Source organism: Habropoda laboriosa, unplaced genomic scaffold (genome assembly GCF_001263275.1).
Source record: "Habropoda laboriosa isolate 0110345459 unplaced genomic scaffold, ASM126327v1 scaffold69, whole genome shotgun sequence".
In the NCBI taxonomy this organism is placed as follows: Eukaryota; Metazoa; Arthropoda; class Insecta; order Hymenoptera; family Apidae; genus Habropoda; species Habropoda laboriosa.
Window position 1 is genome coordinate 801991 of NW_017100173.1, and position 27316 is coordinate 829306.

General features: G+C 37.1%; 1 protein-coding gene across 1 annotated transcript in view; it reads left to right on the plus strand.

Annotated features, from left to right (window-relative positions):
* The window catches only part of LOC108578676 (hemicentin-1), a 212908-nt gene that overhangs the window by 60918 nt on the left and 124674 nt on the right, over positions 1-27316 (plus strand). The window contains exon 3 of the mRNA XM_017942050.1: positions 16456-16610. Within this exon, the coding sequence (XP_017797539.1) occupies positions 16456-16610 (155 nt within the window). The remainder of the gene's footprint in view (positions 1-16455; positions 16611-27316) is intronic.

Here is a 27316-nt window from a genome sequence, read left to right on the forward strand (position 1 = left end):
AAGGAAGAAGTCGAAGGAGTCGAGCGAAGTTAGCGAGAACTTTATTATCCTATTGGCCCGGTTTCCCCGTCGGCCATTGACAATTTTTCGCGGTTTCTCGTCGATTGTCGCTGAATCGTATGAACGCGATAAAAATTCTCTCTCTGGCCCAATAATCGAGGACTCGGTGTAATTGAAAACGTCAGCTCGCCATCGGATGAACAGTTATCACGTGACACTGGCGCGGACAGAATTGCCTAAAAGGAGGAGGAAAAAAAAAGAGGAAAATGAACGAAGGAGGGAGAAGGAGAGAAGAAGGAAGTAGAAAGAATAGCGGAATGCTTTATGTTCATTTACATTTCGGAACTTTTATCGCAACACCCAGCGAACTCTTCTCGAACTTTTCTCATTTACCGCCATCCGATTTAATCGGTCGCTCTTCTACCCCCCTTCTCTTCTTTGTTTTTCTTCCTTTGCCATCTATCCCTTCACATGCTCGCATTTTCTTCTCTTTTTCAAGACGATTTTATAAGAACAAGTGATCGTGATAACGAGTTAAGTAAAGTATGATTGGTTCGGTTTCGAGGTTCGAGAGAGTACTTTCGATACTCTTCGCTCTTTGTTGGTTCTGAGAGCAAAAGTGCAGTGTGTTCTGTTGCTTTTCTTCGCTTCAGTATTTTCAGCCTCGTCCTTTCACTTTTATTAGAATTGATAAGCACTTTCGTTTGCAACTTTCTGTCATTGTCTTCTGCGTGTTCACTTCTACTTGCATCGATATAAGAACAACTTTTTATCACATAAGTTACATAAAATTCACTTTTATTGTATATTGATTAATATTCTGTCACATTGGTTTTAAGTTACATAAAAATTCACTTTTGGCAAGTTGCTAATAACTGTACTTTGACACAATTTTTAGCGTTAACAAGCCAATTCGGAAGCAAACCACCAGAAATCATTCTCTTCCTAATTTTCTATTTATGTTTCAAATCTTATCAAAGGAGCCTGCTAATCTTTTCAAAGGGTAATTGAAAAACTGGAAAACGAAATCTGAGTTTTACATATAAAATTAATTATCCCAAAAGAAAAAAGAAGCAAGGAAAGATCGAATAACGTAGCTCGTAAAAAAAAAGGCACGAATTACAAAGGAAAACGTGAACTGCGATGAAGCGATAGAAATTCATGGCGTAAACGAAAATATACGATTAAACGATCGAAGGAGGAAAACGGGAGCGCGCTCCTTCGAGAAATTTTTATCCGTGTCGCTAGATACACGTGCTAACATGCACACGGAAAGGATTCTATCTGTGTATTAACACTCTTCCTTATCCCAGGCCAATCCCTGTGAGAGCCTTTTTCTCAAAATACAATTTTCCACGGCTAAGATACTTCTAAAGATACTCGGGCACGAAATATTTCTAAGCGACGGAAAGAAAGCCTAAGGTACACGCTCGACGTTAAATGGGAAATTGACTTCTTCGAGTCTTTCATGCTTTTCCGGTGTGTCGTCGCGACACGGATAACTTTCATCTCGAAAGATTTATATCTGCGATATTATATCGTAGAACGCGCCTTTCATGTGGCTCGAAAAACGTATTTTATAAATCCGCGATCGTGTACCATGTATCCTACTATTTTTCCTCTTTTCCGACAAAATGTTTTCGATGTAGTATTAAAAACATTTTGCACAGGGTGAATTAAATAACCGACTCTGTAATTTGACAGATTGTAGTCATCTTTGTAGAACGAATGGATGAATTTGTTTCCGCAGACAGGCTGAATTATTATGTTTCTGCTCGATTCTCAACTTTTTCAGAATTTCTTTGACACAACAAAATGATTAAAATCGAACGACGGAAATGTCAATTTTGATTAGAGATTGAATAACATGAAATAGGTGAATTTTGAGTTAGCTAAGTTTAAAACACTGAATTCAAAATTATTTTAGAACTTCAAATGTAAAATATTATTTGATGATTTAGAATGTACAGAATATTAATTATTAAAATAGATAGACTTATCTACGAATTCATTTTTATCGACATTACCAGAAATTCTGTATAGAAGAAAGAACAAGAAGAAAAAATTTACATATTAAATAATTGATATCGTTTCTTATCAGCTAAATTCCTTTTTTTAAAAGCTATTTTTACAATATCAGATTATTTACTATTTATTTCGAGTTGTATATTACAGATAAAAAAAACGAATTCATTACTTTCCCTGCTGTGTGTCGCCTTATTTTCCCCGTTCCCTAATTCTTGACCCTCGAATCCACCGACACTACCAGCCAAAAGTTCGAGACCACTGTGCATTGCAAGTTACACAAAAATTTCCACGAAAAAAGTTAGCAACTTTTTTAGAATTTTTTGACGATTTTTTCATCACTCAGATCAATCGAAACAAAGGAAATTGCTGTTGATCTGCGCAACGTCAATTTCAAATCTACAAAGAATTAGCAACAGATTCGATGTTTGTGTAAAATTGGCAAATGGCCCGAAACTTTTGTCTGGTAGTGTATGTATCTGCTTATCTCATTCTCTTCCTCGCTATTTACCTACTGTACAGTTTATCTTATTCTTTCTCCCAGATATCTACCTGCAATTCCGTTTCTTTATGCGTCCATCTTCGTCGTTCCGCCGTCTGTTTCCCCTTATTTTCCATCTTTTTCGTCGACTGGCCGTCTACCTCTCGTTGAAAAGCGCGATAAGGAAAGTGATTACAGCAAAAGAAGAAAATTGCCCGGAACTTACGACTACCGTTCAAGACGTATTTGCCTAGCGTTGCACTATTTCTTATGAATTCCGACGTGCATCTTTCTGAGAAAGAATTCACCGGTGTAGAAAGGGGCGACACTATATGAATAGAAACGATTGGTTCAACGTAGGCGCTATTGCCTCCGGGAGCAGTGAACCCTAATTTCGGAAAGATTATTTGAAATTTCTTCTTCGAGATATCCTTGACTTTGTATTAAATTCGAAATACATATTCTGAAAATATTCAAATTCTGTGATATTTTATTTTCGAAATTTCTGGTTACCAAATTCTCAGATTGACGATTTATAGGCGCTTCGGTAGTTTGGAAATAAATATACAGATGTTGTACAATCAAATTTGATTAAATTTTGAGCAATTTATAAGTGCGAAGTTTCAAAAGCTGTTGGCTCCCACAATGTTCATGAAGCCTGATTATATAGCAAATAACTCTTTATTTGCAACACAGTCCAATGCCCTGAGGTTCGAAATTCGTGTAATCGTTCGTACCAGAGTTCAGAATTCTATGTTTCACTAATGTGTTCTTACAACAGTGTCCTTTTTGTCTGTTACCCCAGTCCCTTTATACGGTTTTTGTCCGTCCGTCCGCCTAAAAATCGGACGTCCATGTGACATAATAACGGGCAAACGTATCCTAACTTAACTCGACGAATAATTGAAAGGCAATCGTTGGATAGGAGGGTTCGCAGATAAAATCAGCGACGCATTATCTCGCTATCGTGTAGCTTATCCAAAGTACGAATTGCGAGGATGCGAAGGAGGGTTAAGGAGTCGTTTCATTTTCAATGTAATTCCTGGTCCCTCGGTATTATCCTGTTCCACTTCCATTTCGAGCTCATTAAATTGTGAGTTCGGATTACACGTGGCAGGCCTCTCGTTCCATCGCGAGACCTGGCTATGATGAGGAAATGATAAAAGAAGAAAACGTGTCCTTTCTTCACAAGATTCTCGCAATTGCATCTTCGATAAGAGGAACAGGCTGATCTGAAACGGCGCACGTTTGTTAAACGAATGCGAGAAGAATTTGCAATATTTTTTACTTTTTAAAAATTCCAGAGGAGAGCTGGAAGTTGCATTTAAATCCTGTGAAAAAATTGAAACTTTTCTGTTGCCAGTTACCCGCGAAAAATATTCGAAAACTTTACGTATTTTTAGACGCCTCGGGGGTGGTGAACACCCTTATAGTGGATTAAAAGTAACATGTGATTATTCAACGCTTCGCTTAATGGCACTGAAAAATGTTGCAGGAGTATAGTCTAGCGTAGGTGGTGCAGCGGCAAACCCTTTTAGTGAAAGGTAATTAATTTCCAATCTTTTGAAAATGTTAATTAAGTAACTACGTATTGAAAGTAATTGTTATTCGTTTCTGAAAAATTGAGGATAAAGTGTATTTTAATTTAAACTGGACGATTTAGTTATTCAGAGATTGGTTAATAGAAAGATTAATTGGAAGGCGCAAAATTGAAAATTCGTCAAATTTCAAAATTGGACAATTTAGTTATTCAGAGATTGGTTAATAGAAAGATTCATTGGAAGGCGCAAAATTAAAAATTTGCCAAATTTCAAAATTCGTTGAAAGAAAGATGAAATTTTTAGAAATAGAAAGAAGCAACACTGAGAATAAACTTGCCTCTATTTTCGTTCATGTTGCAAGCTATTTCACTGCGACGTGTTTTTCTACGGTAATTTTAAATTTGTGTATTTACATTCTCGCGTCAGATGCGTACTTCATTACTAAATTAAATTCAACTGAAAAAAATGTACCAGGACTTCCCTAGGAAAACGAGTAGAATAACAAGAATCATCAACAAAATGAAAAGATACAATCGTAACATTACTTTTTTCCTTAACTTTTCCTTTTTTCTCAAAGCAAAACCGAAAGTTAATGAATAAAACAGCATTTGCAAGCGTATCTAGAGATATTCCACGAACACACAAACCCGCAATTTCACGAGAGGACGAAATTATTGTTTTGAATTTTGCAATTACATTAGCGTATTAATTAGTACGATTTGCATCTGGAGTTGTTAACATCAGTTTACGCACATTATGCTTTTCCTATTCACGTGTTTGCCGTTGATAATTCGCCACTATCGCCGCTACGAAGTTTATCTTAACGTTAGGCTGTTAACAGATGATAATCTGCCTAGCCTTTGATCATATGGTGCACGCGACTACTGTCACACGATATCAAACGTAAATGGATTGCACACTCAGGATGATTCGTGATTTATAAACATAACGGAGAATGAGCAATTTCCAGGAAAAGTAAATTAAACATCCCTCTCTTCACCTTTACGTACACATATGAAATTACAGAGAATAATAAATTGTACAAATTGCAAAAACAAGATAAATTAATAAATTGTTGGGGGGAAAAAGCTTCAGTTTCAATGCTGTTAAAAATTAAAATCTGTTCTTTTTGTGGATAAAAAAAATTGTATTCGAAAAACACGTTGTATAAAAAAAGAAAAAAAAAAGAAATAACACGTTCTATTTAAAATTGAAAATCCGGATATATTAAAATATTACAGGCGATTTTTATCACTTTATGAATATCTCTAAGCGATTTATCTTCCATCCCCCCGCGCTCTAACAAAATTCACCCGTTTTCGATCCGCCTGAAATGAAGGATAAACGCGTTATCAAATATTTACACAATTCGTTATTTATTTTACCTTTGAGCCAACGGAACACGAGGATTCGCATTTTATTTAAATCAATATTTATCAATGTAAATTTGGATTGCGCGGGTGTACCTTCGTTCCGCATTATGCGTCGCTTTATTCCCAAGCGAAATGCAACGAATCATGAATTGCATTTTGCATAACAGCGAACTTCAATTTATTATTTCGCCCGTCGTTTCCCTCTCTTTTTTCCCCCTACGCTAAGTTCATTAACAGGCAAACAAAAACCGAGAGAAAAAGAGAGAATAGGCGGAGCTTGTTTCCTTTCGCCAAACGAACGAGACATTTCCCTAGAAATGAACGTCGAAACGGATGCGACAAATAATGCAACCGCGGAGTCGGTTAATATTTTAACGAGATCGTCACCGTTCACAGGTGAAACTGCTCGGCCCCCCCTTTTGCTTTCGGTTAATTCGTTGCCCGCTAATTTGAACGTTCTTGGTCGTGTTCTATCTCCGTAATAGCTGACCTCGCGCTACCTATTTCCGGCCTAGTTTCTCGGAACCTGGGTAATTAACGTCCTCGACGTTCCCGGTGTCTTTAAAAGTTTAGAAGAAGGAAAAAAACGTTCGCTTTAGGAGGTCTCGTTAGGAAAGCGATACGCGAAAATTACTGTGTCGCTATTTGCATCCGTTTTAGGGAAATTGGGCTCCCCAGTTTCTTACCTAGGACCGTTTGTTCTGGAAGGAACGCTTGTTAAAAATATTCCGCTTCGTTGTATCGTGATGTAAATCTTACGTTTTTTTCTTCTGGATGAAAATTCGTTGAAATAATGCCCAGTGTTGGTGAGTGACGCTAACTGCTTTTGTGTTGACACTAATTGCACCGGTACTTTGTGTGTACCTATTCTAAATGACCTAAATGAATACAGATGATAGGAAACAACGCAGAAAATAGCATTTAGATAATAATAAAAAAAATTGCATATCAAATTCAAGGCGTTTAGTGTTAGTGTTAAGGCGATTGGTTTACGACAGAGGCCTGACAGAGCTATTTTTCAGGGTATTTAACTGAAAGGATTTTTTTGTTACTACAGATGACTATTGGAACCAGACGTCAAGGTTTAGGAATTAGTTTATGGAGGCAGAAACTCAGTATTTCTGCTCGCTCGGTAACAATAGTTGTTATTAACTACCTTTTGATTAAATTGTCAAATTTCATTTTTAATATCAGTCTTATCTAATCCGTTAAATACTACAATCCATGCGTAGGAAACGGAATGCAAACACGTAATTAAAGATTTGTAAAATATAACTATGATAAACAACACTGTTAAAGGACCACTCTCGCTATTGTTTTCGCTATTTATGTGGTCTTCGCACCCGCGTTCGCTCTCTCTCACTCTCACGCACTCGCATTCGCACAGACACACTCGCTCTTGTTTAATAACAACGAACGTCGGAAGGCCACGGCCTTCGTGTCGCAGGTTTTTCCCGAAAACAAGCTCGACACCATATGATCGGCCAGCTCAGGTCATTAACCTCCTACGCATACATACATATTACTTTTCAAATATTACGATTTCTGTGATAACATTCGATCACCTAACCCTCAGGAAGCTAAACAAACTGTTTAAAAAATTATAGGATTTCGCAAATACCAATATTTAGTGTGCACAACTTTGCAAATTTAATCAACCAGTAGTTAGTTGCATGTAAACACGTACAGTTACTCCAAAATTCTATTTGAACGCTAATAAAACAACTGTTAAACACGACGTGTGCAAAAATAATTGAAATATTGTGAATACACGTAAATATTGAAAATGAACATTAGACTGTAAATATTGAAAATATCCATTTTTCCCGAGTGTCTGAATATTTGTGTGACACAGTAATTAGATACAATTTCGACTAATTTATTTTAGAATGTCATATACGAAAATGTATTAAACTAACAATACGTAATCTTAAAGTACACTAAATGACGTTTCGTAGCGAAAAAGTGTCACCCAATCCTTTCACAGTTAGCCAAAAATGCGTTACTATAGATGCAAGCTTGTCACAGTGTCCGAATATTTTCGGGAGTGGCTGTATTTCGAATGCAAACGTTTTGACACACTCGATTGTCCACGTTAGAAACATATTGCGCCTGAATGGTGTGATATTGGTCATCGGAAGGTCAAAGGATTTGACAGAACGCTCCTGGCGATTCGTACGTCAATCTCTAGGACAGGCCATCTGACAAATGGAATGCATGATTAATACTTGGCCCCTCTGCACTCCCCTACCTAATGGTCTAATCTTAGCTGTGCCCATAATTAGCAATTGTATTAATCTCGTATCGCAAGAATTACGAATTCGTGTAGATCCCACGTGACACCTGGTACTTTTCTTTTTATTAACCCTTTCGCTGCGGCAGATTTTAATTTATCGGTCAATTTTTAACCACGGCTGCAAAATTTCTTACTTCGACCGTATCGTTTTGAAATTCGGTTTGTTAAATCGAGGTGGAAGTGCAAATTGTGAAATTTTGCCAATAGTAGATATTGAAAAGGGTTAACGTTGAATCTTGAAAAGTGTCGATTAAATTGCTTAAAGATTGTTTAAAAAATAGACGGAATATTTGAATAACGAGTGGAACAACTGTGAAGAAGGTGATTCTACATGAAAAAATAAACTAAAAATATTGAATAAAATTTTTTCATAAGAAGCATAGTTTTTGAGAATATTGAATTTAAATATTCGTGGGTGCGCCGGCCTTTAACTATCTTTAGGTCTATATTTGTACTCATAAACTGATAGTACCTTTGTTAACGACATTCTTAATTGAAATTTACATTACTGAACTAAATGTTGAAAGTGATTTCTTTGTTAACTGATTATCCATAAAAAGCAGCAATTTCTAGCGAACATTTAAATTCAATTTTCTCGGAAAGTAAGGCTTTTATGACAAAATTGTATTCTATATTTTCGGTTTGTCTCCCAATGTAGAATCACCAATTATAAGATTACTGGAAAATCTGTCGCAAGAACATTGCAGATTCCGATAAATCCGAAAATGTGCTTGAAAATTCAATATTCTAAATTGAAGAGAATGAGTAATAAAGTTAATGACAATTTGTAGATGTAATTTAATGGCTTGAGATATTCGAAATATAATTTAATTTTAGCTCCGTTGCATAACTTTTAATTACGTTTACTCGATATTTCCAAGAGTACCTACCTCATTTCTTTGACACTTGCCTCAACATTACATTGCAATCAAAAATTGCACACGGCATATCGATTCCTTGCCAATACACATACTCATCTTTTTCTCCCTTTCATCTTATTTAATTAATTTTATAATTAAGCTGGAGGGTAATTACGCGTACAACTCGAAACAAGCTGCATAAGCAAACTTAACGTATTCAGATTTCGAACGAACAACCAAAACGTTCTACTCTAATTTACTTTTTTGAATGTGTTACGTGTTCGACATAACATGCAAACATAAATCGCGTATTTGAAGTATTCAACATACGTGTAAACTTTGTTAATTAAAACGAAGAAAACGTGGCAAACTAGAATTTCAGTTAGGCATGCCTAAGGGCGAATGTGGGCCTAATGCGGAAACGATTAGGCATACCTAAATGCTGCAAGCCTAATCGTTACCGCATTAGGTCCTAATTCGGAAGGAATAATGCATGCCTAAGTTGGGCATTCCTAACTGTTGCCATACGTGGCCCAAATGGGGATGGCCGAGCGCACGCTTAGGTTGGGCATTCCTAATAGTTGTCATACGTGGCCCAAATGGGGGTGGCTGAGCGCACGCCTAAATTATGCATTCCTAACAGTCGCCATACGTGGCCCAAACGGGGGTGGCCGAGCGCACGCTTAGGTTGGGCATTCCTAACTGTTGCCATACGTGGCCCAAATGGGGGTGGCTAAGCGCACGCCTAAGTTATGCATTCCTAACAGTCGCCATACGTGGCCCAAATGGGAATGGCCGAGCGCACACCTAAATTAGGTGGAGTGGGGCTCTCAAACTTATATGTAGGAATATTTACAGACATCTCAGTGTCGGACGTACGCTTGCGTGAGAGCTTTCAACAAGATAAAAGTTTTTACAATTTATTCCATACAGTGTTTTGATGAGGTATTCCTCGTGAGATTTCATTAATGTCTCCCAATGACAGCCTAAGAAAGCTATTCTAATATGGGCCTAATGCGGTTGGCCTCTTTGGGAAAGCCTAAATGCGGCCCTAACGCAGCTTTCCCAATTAGACGGTCCTGAATATTCCGCGTTACATACCGCATGCGAGCCTAACAGACAAATTAGGCTAGCCTAATGGGGACCTAATATCTGCCTAACTGAAATTTCTAGTCGGGTAAATTCTTTTGTAGAATGTTAAAAAAGAAATTTATGATAAATGTACAAATTAATTCGGTACCTTTTTGCAAAATGTCTTAAAGACTTTATCGACTCAAAATTGCCATACTCTTTCAGAGAGAGAGAGAGAGAGAATTCGTCAGCTGCCCAATAAATAGAGAAAAGTCGTTTAAAGTAATTTTGTTTGATCATTAAATATTTCGAGATCACTTTGAACATTAAAATTACGTTAGTTTATTTCTACGTTAGTTTAAAAAAATTTCAAAGGACATCCGATTCGCGACCTTTTTCACAGCAAAGAGACCTCCGAGTTCAAAGGGTCAAGTTTGCGAAAAAAGGCACCGAATTAATTTCTACGCCTATTATCATCGTAATAAATAACGTTATTTATTTCGAAATAGAAGTGCAAAAAGAACTATTTAAAGAGCATACATCTCTTCGTACTTTCTTCATTATCACGTTATTTATTTCGAAATAGAAGTGCAAAAAGAACTATTTAAAGAGCATACATCTCTTCGTACTATTTCACCAGCGCAAACGAAGAGAAAATCTCGTTCACACATCTCGCAAAGGCGACACAAATCGATTTATCGCCCTCTCGCTCCTCGAGCACCCCTGTTCCAATTGTCTCGCGCGCTTAATTCGCCCGCGGCCGTACCACATTCTTTCAGAAATAGGATCAACGAGCATTCGAAATGCGATCGAGGCAGGAACGATGATCGCACGCATGAAATTCCAACTTCTGATTACGGGACCGTGCTTAAGCATGCAGGTAGACACGAGTACACTTAGAATTTGCGCGGCAAAGAGGATTAGCCGAGGCGGAAGACCTCTAACGGGTAAAACCTGCTTTCGATTTCGAGCTGTCTCTGTAGCGGATTTCAAATTTATTTGAACGAGCTAACTCGTTCCGATGACGGCTCACTTCCACGTTAGAGACGTGTTTCCCTAGTGAACCTGCATTTTTTCGCCTGCTCGTGACCGAGGATCGCGCTGTCGCACTTCAGATTACGTTAACCCTTTAGCATACCGAAGTGGAATCACTCTGAAACCCCAAAACACGCTTTATTCGGTGTCATTCGATAAGTGTCGGCGTTAGAACGCATAGTTTTTGAATTTATGGAACAAGGTGTGTTTCCAGTGACAAAATGTGGCGAAGATTTCTGTCGGAAGTGAATTTTAAGAGCTCTCGAAAATATTTACTTTATTATTCATCGAAGCTTTTCAACATGGACCGTTTCGTAAGTAATTCTTCGCCGGTTTTCCAACTTTTATCTGACCAAGATCAAACATATCTTCGGAGTGCATTACCTTTTTCTCCGACAGTGTGCAAAGAAAGTAAGAACTCTGGGTTTTAGGGAACTCTTGGGTAACGAAGTTTCTCATCAATGTACTTACATTCGATTGGTTAAATGTAATCTAAGTTACTTCTAAGCTACCTTAGCTTTCGAGTTAATATTTCAAAAGGTGGATGGACGTTTCTAAAATGGTTTATTTCTTTTTTTGAATGGAGAATGGAAGAGGTTTTTGTATATATATTTTTTTTTAAGTTCGGTAATATTAAACAAAGGTTCGCGGTTGTTTCTGCGACTGGAATCTTTTAATATCATTTTAAGAAATATAACATGATGTTGGGTAATAAAACTTCGTTATCGGGGACGAGTAAAGATCAAAGAGAAGCTTCCTTCCTGAAGAAGCGACAGAATGTCGTGAAAAGTTTAATGAAATATCGCGATTCGTCCAAACACCAGACAGAAAGTTTTTCAGAGTTCGCTAGCAAAAGGGAGCTCTTTTGGCGAGCTTAAAAAATTCCATGCCTTCTAGAGAACTTCGTACAAACCTAAGGCGAAAAACCTAGAAAATTATTCAATTACGTAGAATTCCTCGATGAATTAAGCAGAACTGCTCGAGGTAATTTTTCCTTACAATGAAATTACTTTTATAAGATTATTTCACTGTGTTGCAAGTAGAGAATAGTTTTATTCAACGAAACGTTCTTTATTTTCAGCGAAATTTTATTCTTTTGATTGTAGTACGTGGTTAGTGGAGTTATAGTATTTCATATCACTATATTAAATTTCTGCTCTCTTTGTCTCACTTTTGCATTTGAAAATTCAACGAAACAACGCAAAGAAATATTTCAAGGGCCAATTGTTCCACTCTGTATTATATATAATGTATAATAATAGCCATTCTAGGCTACAAATTTCAATTTCTCTCCTCAGGACCCACGCGTGCACAACTTATCGTCCAATAAGTGCAATTTTTCAAAATTACTTTCGTTCATTTTCCATATTGCCTTATCCTTTCTATTCTAAGTTATAGCGTTCCATATTCTATTTTTTCTATTCTAAGTTATAATCTAAGTTATAGCATTATAAATCATGAGAAACTTATTCCTATACGCCTAGGAAATAATTTAAAAAAAAAATACAATTGATCTTATTTGGTACCTGAAGTTGAGAAAAATGTGAGTGTTAAAGGGTTAAGCCTCTAAAATTTAAAGACCGTGGTCCACATTATTCTCTAATATTCTATGGGAAGAAAACACGTATATACATATATTTAAGAGTTGAGAAGATCAAAAGTGAAAAGAATTAAGTATGAATAATAACAAACACGTCAGTAAAATCGAACTAACCGGTCACAAGCGATTGTTTCCTGAATTTCACGAACATTCACATTTGCACTCAACAGATGCACCAAACCATTTTTTCACGCCTCACTGTCTTCTACCAACATTCTTTCATTCTCAAAAAAGCCACAAACCAATCCAGTTTCTTCAGAACAAGAGACGTTATCTCAAATTGCTACAATCAACTGTCAAGCCTCGTCGTCATGCAACAGCACGAATGTGACGATGCGACTTACCATAGGAGCAACAATAAATAAATTACACAAGGGAGAGCGTGGTCGGGGGCCGTTTTACATGCAGTCGAGTATATTTGTACAGCTAGTGCGTGTATCATTCCGCTGGCAATCAACAGAAGTGCATCGCATTAATGAACAAACGCACTACTTAATAACAATTATCGCTGCTATTCGGATATTGCGTCGCTGGCAGAGTGCACGCCGCAGCTACAACAGAGCCTCTAGCTGAACGGAGAGCGATCGTAAGAGCCATTGGCGAGGATGAAACAACGTTCGTTTGTTGATGTATTAGTGGTAGAGTGTTGTAACACTGTTTGTGTCCATCTGATTCATTCGACCACGTGTGAAAATTACTTTTTCACAGAATTTCACGTTATCCTTGTTTACACCGATTTGCACGGGCAGAATGTGACGTTATTCGCGAATTATGATTCACGGATTTTGTGTTAATTGTTGGTCTTCTTTGCAATTTTTGTGGCAAATCTGTGTGTTTGCAAGAATATAGTGGGGTAGGTATTGAAATTCAGGTGTTAGAATTAGGATTGTGATAGTGTTCCGTCGCGCAGGTACGGAACGCATGGGGTCTTCGTTGACCGGGTTTATGGCACGCTCGCACGAGAAGGTTATTTTTGAGAACAAACACGCTTCGTAGCTCCGCGAAAAAATAAGTAATTTTTTACAGAACAATGCCTTGTCCGCGTTCTCCATAACCGAAGACGTGTCATAAACCAGGGTTCCTGGGCTCCGCGAAAAAATAAGTAATTTCTTACGGAACAATGCCTTTAGAATTTCGACTTTTCCGCGTCCTCGATAACCGAAGACGTGTCATAAACCAGGGTTCCTGAAGGGTCAATCCACACGTGCGTATAACGGCACTCTAGGCCGGGGGTTGACCTGGCGGGAATTTCCGACGCGTCACCGAAGGACAGCGAAGATTCCACGCACCCGCAGGTAGGGCCCCACTCCTTCCAAGGAAAAGCGCGCTAAGGGCGCAATGGAAGGGTGGGTGACACTCAAGGGGCACGTTGATTGGTAATTTGTGCGTACGTGAAAAACCAATCAGCGTGCCTTCTTGCACTTGGCGGGGGAGTCACTGCGGACTCCAGAAAAATTCGGGAATCGAGCGAGAGATTCAGAAAAGGTTCCATCGAGCGAACACCACTAGATCTCCAACCGTTCGAGGAGACACAACACATTCGAAAGATTCTCTCGTGTGAACAAGATACTCTCTCCAGCCGTTCAAGTACAATTCGAGTCTTTGAAACAAAGTCGTCAATCGTTCGTGACGCACTCTACGTTTTGCTAACGTTCGAGCAAAGTAGATTTTGAACTAGTTACCCAAGATTAATTTGGCGGGTAACAGTCGCGACGGCGAGCTTCCTGTTGAATTTAAGTTGTGAGATTTCTACGTTTGGAGAATAAAAAATATGCGCGTGTTTGAAAATTTGTGGAAGGAGAAATACGAAAGTTGGAAATGTTTAGAAACTGGAGAAACGTTAGAAAAATCAGGAAAAAGGAGAAAAGTGATGGAAATGTTTAGAAACTGGAGAAATGTTAGAAAAATCAGGAAAAAGGAGAAAAGTGATGGAAATGAATTTACGGCAGAACTGTTTATAGTTCGCTTACGACGGTCAATTTTGCCAAAGGTTAAACTCGTCTGTTGCTTCGTGCTACGTCAAGGTTCGACTGGTCAATGCGACCGAGAAATGAAAATATTTTCAGTCCGTTACTCTGATCTCTAACCCACTTACGGCGAAGCAGAAATTTGTTTAATTTTTGTCTTTTAATACACGGACGACGACTCGCTCTACCGTCGAACGGAGAAACATTCAGTTGCAGTTCAGATTTAATCCCATTGAGGCTCTTAAGAGAATTACCAGCAACGTTAATAATTCTGCGTTCAAAGCGGGCAGAAAGTGTCCTCCCTTTTTTATTTCGACCGTAATTATTTGGGTTTTTTAAAAGATTCGTCGCCGCATTGTGTGCTCTGTTAGATCCACGAGCAGCTTCTAAGCCAAGATTTTGCCTTCCTCCTGCTCCATTAAATAATCTTCACGCGACATTGCGAAACTTCGAAATTGTTACGCGAAGCTTGAGGTGCCATCCTGGCGTTATGGTTGAATTTGCTCCACGCGCGTGATACAGTAAATGTACTATACTATCTCAATGGTAACTCAAATACCATTGGAATAGCGTTGAAATCGTGCTTTGAGTTTCGATCGAAGAAGATGAACTTTTTACCGATTCGCTGTTATTTAGGATAATTGAAATGGTACACGAGTCTCGTTGAATGACTCGAGAAGAATTCTCAGCGCTGGTTGAATCGTAACTGAACTTGGAACAATTCTTCACAGTCGCGTACAATTTTCTACTAATTCCGACTGATCAGTTAATAAGAGTGAAAGTGGAGAATATAAAAATCTATTGGTAAATCATATCAACCCTTTCGCTGCGACAGATTTTAACGCGTAACAGCCGCAAAATATTCTCTTTTGACGGAGTGAAAAGTGAAAATTTGTAAAATTGCTTTTAAAATCTGCAAAATTAAAGAATTCGGTCAAAGGGCGCCAACAGCAATGGAAAGTTTCATTATAATTAAGCAAAATTTAAAAATTTGTAAAATTATTTTCAAAATCTTCGAAATTAAAGAATTTGGTCAAAAGGCGCCAGCAGTGTCGAAAAGTTTCATTATAATTAGCTGAAAATTAAAAATTTACAAAATTGTTGTCAAAATCTTCGAAATTAGAGAATTTGGTCAAAAGGCGCCAACAGCGATGAAAAGTGTCGTTGTAATTTGCCAGTTGCATTGGCCATTTGTAACGCGACTTTCTCGTCCTTGCATAATTCACATGTACCCATGGAAAAATTGTTTATCGCAATTGTGACGAAGTCGAACGATTTCAGCGGTCTGTCAAACGTATTGTATCAGTTATATCGTTAATGATAGATGTGTAACCGCAATGGTATCAGACAAATGGAATATGCGATTGTATGGTATACATCCTAATCCCATTGTTTCCTTACTGGCGTAAGTAAAGCGATATCGATTTAACGGCATAACGAGCAGGTTGATCCGTTTCATTGTTCTATTCATTAGCGCATGCTAATAGGACTGCAAATGTGTCATATGAATGACAGTGAACCATATATATAATCTATCTACAAATAAGAATGTTGTTATTCTGTCTGATTTATACGACGATCCCTTTAATTCCATTTATATGTGACATACAGAGAGGAGGCAGAGTCAAGAAATTAATTGCACTCGTATTGAAGGAAAAAAAAGGAGTATTGAGCATTTGGGGATTTTAAAGTACAACGTAACAGCTACTTTTCTGTGTAATCACCGAGTTTATTTAAAAATTTGTCGTAGCATGGTACCAGTTTCTCGTTAAAAAATTTTTGTCCATTGTCATTCGTCATCGAAGTTGATGATTTTTCACTTCGCTGATCGTCTTCGATAATTATGCGCCCATTCTTGAACAAAACGCGTCATTTTGCGACAGCCTGGTGCAACATTGCACTGTCACCGTACACTACACTCTATCGACGATGAATTTCAACGGGGTTACACTCTTTTTGCACGTGGAAAACGAATCAATTTGGACTCTACTTGCAACGAACGCTATATCTTTCTCGACTGATATTAACAGACGAAGTGTTCCTGCTACGTCGATTAATATTAATGTCACTTTAGAAAGGAAGTGTGATCTATCTGATGATTCTAGGCGAATGCAGCTAACTTTTTCACTCCGCTACGTATTTTGCAGTTGAACACTTCAATTGTTTCTTAATGTTACAAGAACGTTTTGCTTTTCTTCTTTTTCAGGTCGGATATAGAATACACGACGAATTCGTCCAAGACCTACTTGAAGATACCGGATGTGAAGTTGGAGGATGAGGGGCTTTATAAGTGCGAGGCTACTTACTTAGCTGTGAATCGAGAGTGCAATATCGTTCAGCATTTCATACTTAACGTCACTGGTAAGTTTTACGAAAATTTATATTTGCAGCGCCTAATTTAAAATTTCATTAACCCTTTCGCTGCGGCAAAATCTTTCGTTCTGGCGATTTGAAAATTTTGAGCAAATTTTAAAATTAAAATTTAAATTCAGCGTTTTTAAATTTATGTTATTAAGTTAAGGTAGAAGTGCGTACAAGATAAAAATTAAGGATTAAATTAGAGTGAAAGTGTGCAAAGAGCAGAGCGCGAGAAAATGATCAAAACACCTATTTAATTAAAGAAGAAAAATGTTGAATTATTGCAGTAATGCAATTTATTTGGTACAATTATAAAAGCAAGACAAACAAACCTTCCGATTCTCTCACTAATTGTACAAATGTTAGAATGCACCGTATACAATCGTTGGAATTCTTCCTCAAGTTCCTCTATGAAACATGCACGAAGAAAAGTTCAACTTCGAAGTTCATCTCGGTTGAACAATTCAACTTGAAAAAAGGAAAGGGAAAAGAAACGAGCTCTGTGCTTCCTGGACAGAATAGCGAAAGGACAGGTGAAATCCTCTTAAACCGCATACACTAGCAAAAATATGAACCATTACCAAGAACATCTTCTCAAACCTACGAAAAGCGAATTGTGAAAACCCTGTGACTCTTGAGTTATTAAACACTCGCGTAAAAATTCTCCGATATGTAATTACTCAATTTACACTCCAAACGAACTGAAACACTTCACGAAGTTTCCGAATTTAAACTAAATGTTGCCGAGTACGCTACACCGAAGTGTCTAAAAAAAGGAAAAAAATTTGAAAAATATTCTTCAAAAAGCTTCAATTTGTTCAGAGGGTACAGACGTAACTTTCGGCATTTTTCTGGAATTCTTAAAAGGTGAAAATGTTGCCAAACGTAGATTTCCGTGAAAGGAGAGCTGATAGTGGCACGGAAGGCTTATTCGGGTTAGCTTCCTAGGATCTGTTTTCACGGTGGCCGAGCCAGAGGTGGCGTATAATTTAATTAATCGATTAAACGCCGACGATTCCTGGTAATAAGATATGCGTGGAATAACTCGTATTAGACGTATCGTACTTGTACGATCTGTGTAATCTGGGTAATCCCAGTAATTCGACAAACGAGAAAGCCGCAGTACTAATCCGAAGTGGTAGCGGCTAAACCACTGAACCGGTTATCTTGACACACGCAACATGTCATACTATTAAAGTGCGGTTGAGTTTACCTACATGAAAGGGGATGCCAATTACTTTGAAATTTTAGTCGGAAACCGAGATCCCACTCGACGCTATCGCCAGAAGAGCGAGCCTAAACCGTGATAAATATGTATGTATGTGTGTTTGAACAGGCGACCGTAATTCGCTGTGCAAAAGTGTCGAGGATTAAATGGAAATTCGGATTTTTTTCAATTAAACACGATGTCCGAGGATGGTGCGAATACGATGGAAATATATTTGAGGAAGATCGAGTTAAATATTTTTCGGGGGGAATTAAGGATATCGTCAGTTCTATTCGGAATAGGAGATTCTAAATCTGGAAAATGTACCGCTCGAATTTGTGTCGTATCGAGAAGTAGTGTTTTAAATAATTTTGAGAATAGTAGAGTAATCATGCTCGAAGTGCTACTAATTTTGAGATCCAGGTTGATTAAGGAAGATTTAGATTTCGTGTCCTCTTATTCTTGAAATCTTTATTTCCATTACTTTACTATGTTACATTTTCTCGAGATTTCTATTTTGTATGAAATAACTACAATTTTCCAATTACTAAGTACTTTTTCTTAATCAATGGAAAATCATCTTCGAAAAGTCTTATCACTATTAAAACACTGAATGTTCACAGAAAAAGGGAAGAAAAGAAAAGGTAGTACATTGGAAACATTTCTAAAATGGCTCATCATTCTGCAAATCAGGACTGCAATATTTAACTTAATTACTTATCTTCTCTTCGCACAAATTAGACGTGTAAATTAATTCAGTGCGTTCTTTCTCAAAATTCACTGTTTATTTACAAAAGACTGAACAGAATTTTACTTAATTTTCCAAACAAACGAGAAAGAACGTGGTGTGAAAAATCGACCGTTGTATGTAACATTGCATTATTATAAATTAACCAGCGAGTAAATTCAGTTAAACATGATTAAAGTCACTCCTGTACCTCTCAACAGCTCACGTGGGATTTACCTCCTAATAATTCGCACATATTTGACACCAACAAAAGCGTACAGCGGTATTTCGATAGCGAAAGTAAAAAAAAAAAAGGAATGCGACACGACTGAATTCTCACACGGCTGGTTACAAGAATCCGTTCCTTTTCACGGTGAAATTTTGAAGCGCGTTACAATCCCGAAGGAAGTACAAAGGAACGTCGCAATGAGTTGAAATTAAAAGAAAAGGGCGGGGGAGAGCGAGCAACGATTCAGGCAGGTCGAAGGTCTACCGGCGACAATGAATGCGACCAAATAAAAACAATCGGAGCCGCGTTGCTATTAAAAGTTGCAAATTGCACACTTGTACGCGGGACCGGTTTGCCGCATAAAATATCGCATCGTTGTGTTCGTGCACTCATTTCCATGGACAACATTATTTTAGGTGGGAACAAACGCTTTTCAGCCGAGCCTCGTCATCCGCACTAATGATACGTTTCACGTTTGCCCGTTGTTATAAATTATTACGGCTAACGACACAATTAACGACCAAGATCCAGCGCTCGTCGCTTTCGAAATATTGTAAAATATCAACGGTACGTGTTTCACGAAGAAACGTGAATTTCACCAACGTTATACAGATTTTCCCCATCTCCCCCCCCTCCTTTTATACATACGTTACGTATCGTCGTGACATTACATTAATTACAACCAGTTCGATCAGCGTTTGACGTAAACCGCCTTTGTGCTTCGGCGAAAATTTCGCAACGTCAATTTCCGAAAACACCGTTCTTTGTAGAAATATTTTCCAGTGATTATTTCATTTACGTTACAAAAAAGAAATTTAATTCCGGTATTTCTACGTGTTTCTACGTGAAATTTCGATTTTGGAAACGATAAACACGGGAATTTGTTTACGTTACTGAAAAGAAATTCAATTCTCTTATTTTTGAGTATAATAGGTATATCTTTGTGTGAAATTTCAATTTTGGAAGGGATAAATGCGAGAATTTGTTTACGTTACGGAAAAGATATTTAATTCTCTTATTTTGGAGAGTAGCATCTCTCTGTATGACATTTCAATTTTTGAAAGGATAAATACGAAAATTTGTTTAAGTTACAAAAAAGAAATTCAATTCCCTTATTTTGGAAAGCAGCGCATCTTTATGTGAAATTTCAATTTTGAAAAGGATAAACGCGAGAATTTATGCATTAAGGGCTAAAATTCACGGTTAGGTTGGATCGAAGAGCAGCTAATAACCATTTGCACTCTTACAGTTCTTTGAACAGTTCTGTCTCTTTCAGAAACCTCCAAAATAGTAAAAATGAAGTGGAATACAGAACGCCAAACTGGTAAACATGAGTCCAGTATTACTATTCCATGACTAAAAATCTACAGAATGGAACTTTATCGAAAAATTTTGATAAAAATTCGCGAATTTATCCAGTAAAGATCAACTTGGAAAATTTTTCCTGAAATAATTCCTCTAAAGGTATTATCAATACAATATGTAGGAACCGTACAATAATAAGTAGAATAGCAAGAACATTTTTCCATCTGAAATTTTCATTGCGAGAAGCACAATGGTAACTTTTGTTTTCGCCTGGAAACTTTATGCAAAATTGAACGTGAAATCGTGGCTGTTCTATTTTAAAGTTGTATCGGTAAATGACGAAGTTTGTAAGGCTTGGGGCGATGCCGCGAGCACGACCCGTGGTATCACAACTGTGTCATTTCTATCACAAATTAATGTGACAAAGCTGCGTTGAAAACGAGAGCCACTTCGGTAACGAACGAGAACTGAGTTTCGCGTGCATACACTCGTTTATTAGAAACTGACTGCGAAAAAAATATAGATAATACAGTATCGAAGAGGTTTAAAAGTCATTATTAACTTCGTTATCCTCTTTATCTTTTTTTTCGTAAATACACCGAATCCTTGAAATATGAAAAATACATCAAACACATAAAATAATACGAACAAAAATATGAATATACATAAAATATCGAAGCAATTTGATTTTACGAAAAAGGGGAAACTTTCGAACACGATAGGATTGACAGAATTTAAAAGCTGCTCTTCCGTTGCTTGCACGAGATTGAGGGAACAACTGAAAATAGCACGGCCACGCGAGCAAAAGGAATCTAACAACGAGGAAAGCTCGAACTCGGCACATTTTTCGGCTGAGTGACACGGTTAAGGGGCGAAATTAAACACTGCATTCTTCTTTCTTACGTGCTTCATGCGGAGTATCACTCGTTGTCCTTGTCGTAGAAGAAGTCTGGCTGCGGGCGATCGCAGTTCTCATTTCTTTTTTTAAAAACGACACGTGCCTTTTGCGCGAACACAGTTCCGCCCCTATCTCACCTGTATTTATACGTGTCGAAAGCAGGCGGCAGGAAATAATTTAAGGGGGTCATTATTCTTATGCAGAACGGCTTGTTTTATTCGACTGTTAATTAGAATGTGAATTTCGCAGTGATATAATTCAAGGGAAATAACCGAATAAAAGAAACTTCTGTTCAGAGGCTGGAAATGTAATTTGCCATGATGTTCTCTGCAAAAGTTGCAGGGATTAAAATGAAGTATTTATCGAAATAATTTGAGGGATAGCGAAAAATGAATTCTTTATTTCAACAAAAATTTAATGCAATTATATCCGGTTGGAACAAAAACTCGTAACGTCTGTCAAATTACCTGGATCAGTTCAGTGAAAAAAATTCGAAATTCTAAGAGGAGGAATTTCAAATCACGAAAGTGCCTTAAAAATGGCCAAGGATAGTGAAACAAAATGGCATAAGTGGTCAAGGTGGCCGATTTTTAATGCTTCTTTGCCCTCTAAATTTTTTAAATAATTTTTCACAATATGGACAGTACGTTTAGAGTCATTTTCACGTTGCAAAACAAAGTTACCAATTAATCTCTCACAAGATTCCATTCTGAATAATTTTGTAAATAGTGACCGTTTCGATTTTCTTCACATTCAGTATCTCCCAGTATTTACGTACAAAAAATAAGTACAGCCAGTAATCGGACAAAAACCTCTCAAGATTTCTCATTACCTCACTGCTCAATCCATCATCCCAAATTGTTCAAGAGCGCATATTCTCCGAGCCACCTTCAATTCAATACGAAAACTTCCAGATATTTCTGCTTATCGAGTCTCAACACTCAAAAAAAAAAAGAAGGAAAAAATTAAAGGGACAAAGACAGGAAAAGCGATTTCGATTTTATTTCACGAGGACCTCGGTTTTTCTGTGTATACGCGAACCAGCTGAAAACGTATGGCGGAACTTTTACATCAACTTAATGCCTTTTCGAAAGTTTTCTATAACTCCTCCTATGCAAACGCATAGGCGAGGAAAGTGTGCGATTCCGACGGCCGAAATGAAATTCGAAAACTTGAAACTCATTTCGTGCATACGCGCACCGATCTTTTCACCTGCTGTCACGTTTCACCTTCGCCGCAATGTACGTATATGTACGATGAAAATATGGCAGAAATGAATCCGTCGACGAGTAGCAGAAAAGAAAAACGGGGACAAATTTAACATTGATTTATCTTAAAAAGAGAACGATTAATCGAAAATTCTGAATTTATCGCTGCACCAGATCTCTGATGAATGTCACAGGCGTTCGTCAAGAAATACTAATAAATATCGTTCGAATGTTTGATACAAATAAATGGGAAATTTTAACGTAAAGGATATTCAACGAAATATGGTAAAAGGAACTTGAAAAATAGAGGACTTCACTGGTTCGGCGTTGATAAATTAAATTTTAGTAAGTTCTGCAATTATTTTTCTTGAATTATACTTTTTCTTTTTCGAAATAATATGTCATAGTATAATATAGCGCGATATTATGCCGGATGCTAGGGAATGGAATGAAATGCAATTTCCACGCGCATCCACATAACACGGAATTACCGGAAAAATCCGATAAAACGTAATATATTGTTATATTCATTAAAATAAAATTCCACTTCAACGGTGAAACTTTTAGGGACTTCTGAAAAACTCGTGAAATACGTGAACAATTATCTTTTAGTCCCAACGATCATCGCGGGATAACACGAATAATTCCTGTTGAGCCATTTTTGATTGTGAAACGGCGTAAATATTACTTTCGTAACAAATAGATTTTCTATTTAATGTTATATTTTATTTTACGTTTCAAACTTCGCGCTAAAAACAAAAATGTGTAAGGAAGGAGAAATTTTAAAAAATCGATTGTTTGTTTAATTAACTGCTATCAAATTCTACGAATACTTTGGTACGATCCTAAAACAAACAATATATAGTGAACCATAAGTAAATATTATCGAGACATTTCAGAAGAAAATGAAAATTATTATATGGCGAGAAAGAAGATACTTGAAAATCCTAATTACGGTCTTCGGGTCTTTTTAGACCCATCGTCCTTTTATTTTTTTAATAAATTCTACTGTCGTCAAATTTACGTTCCCTTAACATTCTATTAAAAGTTTACTGTCGAGGTTCATATAGCGTGCTGATAACAAAAATTGTTGTACATACATAAGGTCGTTGGGTCCTTTTTGACCCGGGGTCAAGGGTTACTCAAGGCAATTAGCCTGCCACTATTCTGCTTTCGTACGGTTTATGGCAGGGGGGAAGAGGGGGGGGGGGGATAGTAGACAATTCAGAAAACCAGGAATTGCAAATAGTCTTTTTCGACCGAAAGATCTTAAGTGTACAATCGAACGAAAGAACACACTTATGATCAAACACGTCTTTTCCATTAGGATTCTCGAGTACGCACGTTGAAATCTTCACCGGTTGCATGCAAAAATTGGCACTAATCAACAGCGAGGAGCTGTCGTAGAAATGAAGTATCTGTCGATGAAGTGATTTTATAATCATGCCGGCGTAATTCGACGGAAGTGATGGTAACAACCGTTTCGTCGGCTGTCGACGGGTGTTCGTCGCGCGTATTTCAAAGAGCAATTTACGCGATGGAAAGTTGTTACGGTCGCGAACCGCACGCGGAGGAACGGCAATCGAGCTCTATTTAAATTGTATGGAGGACCACTTGTCTCGCGGCCAATCCAATTAGATCTTCTAGTTGCTGGAAATTATGGGATTTCAGGCTGTGCACTCTGGGTCATTGAGCTTCGATCGGCTCGCGAGCACTTCTGATTGGACGCGCTTCCTCGCTCCTTCTAATTCCAACTTGAGATACATTGATTCAACCCCTTCAACCATACCCTGTGTTATTAAAACCGACTCCAAAGAGTTCTATGCTCGCCACGGTGAACTGTGCCCCAGCCAAGATCGACTTTCTGTACCTTTCATGCGTTAAGACTGTGCATATTGACACAGAGTTTATACAGGGTGATTCAATGGCAACTGCACTTTTTTTCTTCTTTTTTAAGTAAAGTGCAGAGCTATCGAAAAATTTCTGAGCTTTTTATTTCAGCGCAGAGTACGGTAAAGTATGTAGTAAGTGTATAAGTAAAATACACTTTAAAAAGTTTCTAATTTCTAAGCTTTTTAGTCAAATATTAGTGTACTTAAAATTTAACGTATTTAAGTAAAATACACTTTAAATAGTAAAGTACACTTTTCCTGATTTTCCTAATAAATGCGCGTTCCATCGTTCCATTTTGAATTGCCCATGTTTGTAAATATTAGTGCAAAAACTGAAGGCCCTATGTTTAACACAACAAAAATAGCGCATAATTCAAATCCTGCAATTCTTATTAGATCACTCTGTACTAAATAGATGCATATTTTCTCTTAGAAAATTTTTATTCTTGAATATTCTCTTTAACACAACATTGAAATATTCTTCTTTATTTCCATTTATCAACACTTTTCTCAACGACGTGAGAAAACACTGTCCTTCATAATTATTAAGACACCTGTTACGAATAAAAGTATCTCTGTCTTTGATATCTTTGAATATCTTTGATATCTTTCCCTCGAAAAGAAACTCTTGTTTAAGATAATACGAACTGAGTTAATAGTACGTAAACTATGCAGATATTGTAACAGAATCTTATTAACCCCTTAACTTGCACGCTCGAGTTAATTCGAGCGCGCTAAACAGGCCAAACTGTGCACACTCGAGATAATTCGAGCGGCGTTGTATTTGATGCTGCTATAATTTTTCACACTCGAATATATTCGAGAATTGAAAATAACAATGTGAAAGCTAAGAAAAAGAATCGTGTTATTGATATTTATCATTTACATAGGATTGTAAGCTATAATACTTATTTATTCGAAAATAAAATATAGCCTTTTTCCATGGAACAAAAGCGCAGTATATCGAAATTGTCCACTAAAAGAAAAGTTGAATCAGGAGTGATAACAAATGGAAACCTTTGAGGATGTCGATGTTCTAAAGTTTGTTTTTTTTACATTAAAAAAATTGATTTTTTTTGGCCGGTTTTTTTCAAAAAAACTGTGCGTTAAGGGGTTAAGGTATATCGTGGGTGGCTGACTGGAAATTCGTTATTTTGGCCGGAACGTTTTAAAATTCGACTGATTAAGTTCAGGTTAAACAAAGGATAGGATTAAGTATTAAATTAAGGTGGAAGCGCACCAGAAGGCTTCGATAATATAGTGCCAGCAAATTTTGGAAACGCCTATAGACGCCAGTAGTAACGAAAGAGTTAAAACGACGAGTGTCTAGCATTAACACATTGTTGACCGGTCACGAGTTAACTCGTGTTTTCATGCCCAAACGTTGTTGACCGGTCACGAGTTAGCTCGTGCTTGCACTTGCATTAGCTATTTCAATTTTTGAAACGCAGGGCAATATGGAATATTGCAAAAGCTTTGTTCATCGTGTTTAGTCGTGTCCGCTTTATTCTAAAAAAAATACTTTCCTTGGTATTTAGGTTTCCATCACAATTCTAGTCCTCGATGGGTATACCTGCCGCCCAACCCTTGGAATTTGTCAACATGTATTTCTATTGTATATATTTTCGCCTTTGTAATTAGTCTCGGGAGACGTTAGTTTGTTTCGTAACAGCAGTAACTTTATGACACTACGGCAATCGTAGTTTTTCTATTTAAGAATTTGCTTTTCTTTTATATTAAAAGTTCTGACGATTTTTAGAAATTTGGAATAATGAAATTATTATAGTCAATTGTATAGAATCGTGTGGAAATTTTCTAGAGAAGCACAAGGTATCTAAAGTTTTATTTCAAAAAACGACGTTTCATATGCATCGACTTACTTTTGCTTTTTAATTTCATGATTTTTTAAGAAATGTAATTTTTTTACAAGTAAGACGAGAGTGTTTCGAAGAGCGTTTAAGGAATATCGACGTTATGGCGTTTAGTTAAGGGTAGTTTCAGCTTGGGGACAGCGCGGTCTCTTTTCGGTTGGAATATCAGAGATACGAGATATTCAATTTCCGGCGATAAGAAAGCGAATGGGAGGGGTTTGATAGAGGTTTTGCTTCATTTGAATGTAAATTACGCGATAAATTCTTATTGAAATGTGGTAGTGTCCATAAAGTAGAGTTCGCCTTGGAACGGGGTGAATTGCTCATTACGTGAAAGTAATTACGAGAAAGAGTGAAATGTTTAAAAATTGTCGAGTTCCAATGGTACTGGCTATCTCCATATTCAACAAACTTATCGTTCGTGCAGATTAAATGCAGTCACAATTTTTCTGAAATAACCTCGCTGATTGAATTCAATGGAACTTGATTAATTAATTAAAGGTGAAATTGAAACAAGTCGTTACGTTGAAGATAAAGACGAAATATAAAAACATCGTTGTAAATTCTTTTTGTATAGCATAAAATGAATTATTTCCATTTTTAGTGGCACCAATGAGTAAATATTTGTAAACTGAAAGCAGTGAATAATTTAATAAGTGTCGATTATAAACTGTTAAACAATTGAAACACAAAAGGATGCAGAAGAGTTATGATAACTGAAAGCACGAAAAAAAATCAACAGTTCAATTACTCATCTATGTAACAGTATAATTATTTGTGAATGAACTTAAAATTCATTCTTAAGCTTAAAATTAAAGGGAAGAATTTTTTTAAAAAGCAATATTCCTTCCCATTGTAACATTTCTTACATTATGTGTCACATGTGTCTGTATATTTTATTATTTTAATAACTTCAAGCAAACAGTTGTTACTTATATTTTTTCTAGATGCTAGCCTTTAGTTTAACGCTTTCGTTACGACAGAAAGGATTGTCAATGCATATTCGCCGTATACCCAGCAAATTGCCATTCGAACACAAAGCTAGATCTGTGAAAATCTAACAATGGTATTTAATACCAAAATGGCTAATTTCAATTTATGAATTTCACGTCATTTCACTATTTTCTTCGTTCTTTGTTGTATATTTCTTCAGAATCTCGTCTCTCTCTTTTCATGCTCTCGAAGCTCATTTCAGCTCGCGTCGTGAAATCGCTGTGCTGGGACTTGGCGATTTGCTAGATTAGAGAAACTCCGGAGAGACCTCTGACAAGTGGTGCACTTCGCATACAACTGCGTTTCGCGTCTTTTTTTCTCCTCTTATGAAATAACTGCTGTGAACGATGACTACACTGTGGTTAACATTAATTCTTTT